Source organism: Camelina sativa, chromosome 7, assembly GCF_000633955.1.
Source record: "Camelina sativa cultivar DH55 chromosome 7, Cs, whole genome shotgun sequence".
Lineage (NCBI taxonomy): Eukaryota > Viridiplantae > Streptophyta > Magnoliopsida > Brassicales > Brassicaceae > Camelina > Camelina sativa.
The window spans coordinates 13158611-13162464 of record NC_025691.1 but is presented as its reverse complement, the minus strand read 5'-3'; the positions used below and the strand labels follow the sequence as shown (position 1 = coordinate 13162464).

Sequence of the window (3854 nt, the reverse complement as noted above, 5' to 3'; positions counted from 1 at the left end):
TTTTTTTTTTTTTTTTTTTGGCAAACAGAAAAATATATTCAACAAGCACCAAAATATTGCATATAATACTAAATCAGTGTCTCTTCGTTTCTTTTCTCAAAGAAAACAAAAATAATCAACAACACCAATATATGGCTTTCCTAAAGCCGAGAACCCTCTGGCCGAGACCCAGCTACGTACTTGCCTTGCGACTTACAATGATGTTGAGAAGTTTATGGAAGTTGCTTATAAGGCAATGCTTCAGAATGAGTATTCGGAAATGAGACGTTACCAATCAACTGTGCTTGGTGTGTTTGATAATGGTAAATCAGATTTTGACCTTATGGTGCGTACAAATTGGTGGGTTAGGTTAATGATCAATATCTCTATATTTGCATCTCCTAAGTTCCCTGCGCCCTAATCTGATTTGTAATTTTTGGAAATTTTCAAAATTCAAGTCTATATTACGGTATGGCTGAATATCAATATAACAACAAATCCTAATAAAATAAAAGTCGTTGGGGCATAATTTTTCATAAGACTTATTTCATACATGTAGTTTCATCAAGAGATAATGGGATTTATGGGCCTTTAGCTAAAGTTGGCCCAACAAACATTACCGATGAAGACCATTATACTGTATCAATATAAAGAGTCATTTTGTGCAATTTTGGAAAGTGTATTTTTCTATCTCAACTTTGATACAGGGACGATTTTTACCCGAACCCGAACTAAATATTTTAAAAAGTAAACTGTCTCAACTATCAAAACCTTGCCAAAACAATATTGACCGAAATAGCATTGGTCAACTACGATGAATCATATGCCATGTTTACTGAAGAAAAGGGATGAAGATACTATTTGGGTGCTAATGCTATGTAGTACTGTATGAACCTTTTGTCTAATCTAAAATCAGTATACCAGACAATAACTTAGCAAATTAAGCACGACAGTTAAAAACATGCAATGTGGATATCAAACATGCAAGTCACCTACACCTACGTATGCCCATCACGTGTTTATATTCGTTCACATATATATACTCTCCCTTGTAATTATATAACCATAACCAATCATTAATCGTCTTTTCTCCTAATTTTATTAAGAAACATTTAAAAAACAAAAATTCAAGTACTGCCAATGGATGAAGATGCTAGCAGGGTGCTACGAACCTTTTTATCTAGTCAAATCAGTAACAGAACAATAACTTAGCAAATTAAGCACGACAGCTAAACAATGAAATGTGGATATCAAACATGCACGTCGCTTCCCTAAGCCCCTCACGGGTTTATATATTCGTTCATACACTCTCACTCTATAAGTCCTCGAGTGATTTGTGAAGCCACAATATATACCCCCTCTCTTCTTTGACCCCTTATAAATTTGAAATTTGGTTGGATACTTTTATATTTCTATTTTCGTTCCATGGAGAGTTCGTCCAAAGTGTTGCGAAAAGGTGCATGGACTGCTGAAGAAGATAGTCTCTTGAGACAGTGCATAAATAAGTTTGGAGAAGGCAAATGGCACCAAGTTCCTTTAAGAGCTGGTATGTTTTTTTAAAACACACACACACACATCATTTACGAATATTCTTCTTTCTCTATTTAATATTCTTCTTTCACGTGTTTATATTAACTCTCATACTTCTTTCTTTTTCTTTTGATGAAAAGATTAATCATTAATATATATGCTATTCAAAGTTGTTAATAAAAATAAGAACCCATGCATCTATATGCATATTGGTTTATTCATGGACCTAAATTAAAAGAGGATTATATTTACGTTGTATATTGCTATCCTCTTCTTGAAAAAAAATCAAAAGAACGATGCCAACCTCTGTAGAGTCTTTAAAATTCGTTTTACTGTTTTTTCCTTTTCTAAATAAATTCATTGAAAATTTCTAGACGANGAATATTCTTCTTTCTCTATCTAATATTCTTCTTTCACGTGTTTATATTAACTCTCATACTTCTTTCTTTTTCTTTTGATGAAGAAATTAATCATTAATATATATGCTATTCAAAGTTGTTAATAAAAATAAGAACTCATGCATCTATATGCTGCATATTGGTTTATTCATGGACCTAAAAGAGGATTTTATTTAAGTTGTATATTGCTATCCTCTTCTTGAAAAAATCAAAAGAACGATGCCAACCTCTGTAGTCTTTAAAATTCCTTTTACTGGTTTTTCCTTTTCTAAATAAATTCATTGAAAATTTCTAGACGAACACATAAGTATGTGTTGGAACAGTTATTTATTGCTTAGTAATAATACTAGTAGGTATAATTAATTTCAGTTTTATGTTTTGTAGGGCTAAACCGGTGCAGGAAGAGTTGTAGACTAAGATGGTTGAACTATCTGAAACCAAATATCAAGAGAGGAAAACTTAGCTCTGATGAAGTCGATCTGCTTCTTCGCCTTCATAGGCTTCTAGGAAACAGGTACTTTTTAACTCGGAGTCATAAGTTATCAAGTTTCATACTACTAACTCATAATTGTTTATTGTTTTACAATGCTTAGGTGGTCTTTGATTGCTGGTCGATTGCCTGGTCGGACCGCAAATGATGTCAAGAATTTTTGGAACACTCATCTGAGTAAGAAACATGAGCCGTGTTGTAAGATTCAGATGAAAAGGAGAAACATTAATTCTCATCCTACCACACCGGCCCGAAAAATTGATGTTTTTAAGCCACGACCTCGATCCTTCTTAGTTAATAACGGCTCCAGCAATCTCACTGGCCGGCCACAAGTTGACGTTATTCCTTCATGCTTTGGACTCAATAACAATAATGTTTGTGAAAATAATATGACATGTAACAAAAATAAGGAGAAAGCTGAGCATATCAATAATTTTATTGATGGAGATAATATGTGGTTAGAGAATTTACTAGATGATAGCCAAGAGGTAGATGCCCTGGTTAGAGAAGTGACGGCAACAGAGAAAGGGGGCACCATGGCGTTTGACGTTGAGCAACTTTGGAGTATGTTTAATGGAGAATTTGATTAGTGTTTGTGGCCATTTGTTTGCATTTCTGTATGGGTTTGTTTTCGCTTTTAGTGTGTATTTTTCGGAATGAACTACTATTTTAATCATTTAAACAAGAAATTTTATGTTTCGGTGTGAATATGCTTGGGGTTTTAGAATTAAAATTTATATTTTCTAAAATGAGATATATTGGTGGAACTTCAATTGATTCAGTGGTTTGACCAAAGATTTATTAAAGCATATAAAAAGGTTTTTAAAAAAGCATAAATGAAAATATAATTATTTTGGTCTACAGTTAAATTTATAGCTATTTTTTAAATATATACTTTGTAACTTTTGTTATTAGCTACGTACGAAAAAGAAACAAAAATGAGTTATTAGATTGATACAATAATGGATATTTCTAACGTAAAATGTTTAATATTTTTTTGTTGCATGGTTATACTTATATTATATACTATAAGCTCGCGTAAACTACGTGTAACTGTGTAAGGCTCTTACTACATCCAAAACTAACGATAAACTTTCATGTCTTCCAAAAGAATATAGTATTAGCAATCAATATACTAGTTGTTTTGGTTTTCAACAACTTTAATTATATTGATGAATATACTAGATTGATAGGTTTAGTAATTTTGTAGTCTCTCGCGACTTTTAAAACCTTCTGATACTTTCTTTACTGTTTTTTTTTTTAAATTATAATCAGGAATTAGTTACACAAACATCATCCTTCAAAAAAATAATTGAGAGATATTTAAACCAACCAAAAACTAAAGTATGAGCAGCAGCACTGAAATTCAAAGAAAATTTTATTTTGGCTGTTAAGAGAAAAAGTGCCGAGTCCTGTTATTTTCAATAATTTATGCGACAATGACTTTTGGTTTACAC

The 3854-nt window shown here is 32.1% G+C and overlaps 2 protein-coding genes across 2 annotated transcripts in view; both read left to right on the top strand.

Moving 5' to 3' along the window:
* LOC104704585 overlaps nucleotides 1-400 on the top strand; it is a 3751-nt gene extending 3351 nt beyond the window's left edge. The window contains exon 3 of the mRNA XM_010420642.1: nucleotides 121-400. Coding sequence (XP_010418944.1) covers nucleotides 121-400 — 280 coding nt within the window. The remainder of the gene's footprint in view (nucleotides 1-120) is intronic.
* LOC104701080 (transcription factor MYB114-like) lies at nucleotides 1301-3099 on the top strand. Its single transcript, XM_010416710.2, has 3 exons — nucleotides 1301-1525; nucleotides 2292-2421; nucleotides 2501-3099. The coding sequence occupies exons 1-3, from the start codon at nucleotides 1405-1407 to the stop codon at nucleotides 2985-2987; spliced, it is 738 nt and encodes a 245-aa protein (XP_010415012.1). The 5' UTR covers nucleotides 1301-1404; the 3' UTR covers nucleotides 2988-3099.

Excerpts from the sequence above, each read along its gene's own strand:
- LOC104701080 (XM_010416710.2), top strand. The coding sequence starts at position 1,405 with ATGGAGAGTTCGTCCAAAGTGTTGCGAAAAGGTGCATGGACTGCTGAA. Across the intron at positions 1,526-2,291 it reads CCAAGTTCCTTTAAGAGCTG|GGCTAAACCGGTGCAGGAAG; the intron begins GTATGTTTTTTT and ends TATGTTTTGTAG. Across the intron at positions 2,422-2,500 it reads CATAGGCTTCTAGGAAACAG|GTGGTCTTTGATTGCTGGTC; the intron begins GTACTTTTTAAC and ends TACAATGCTTAG.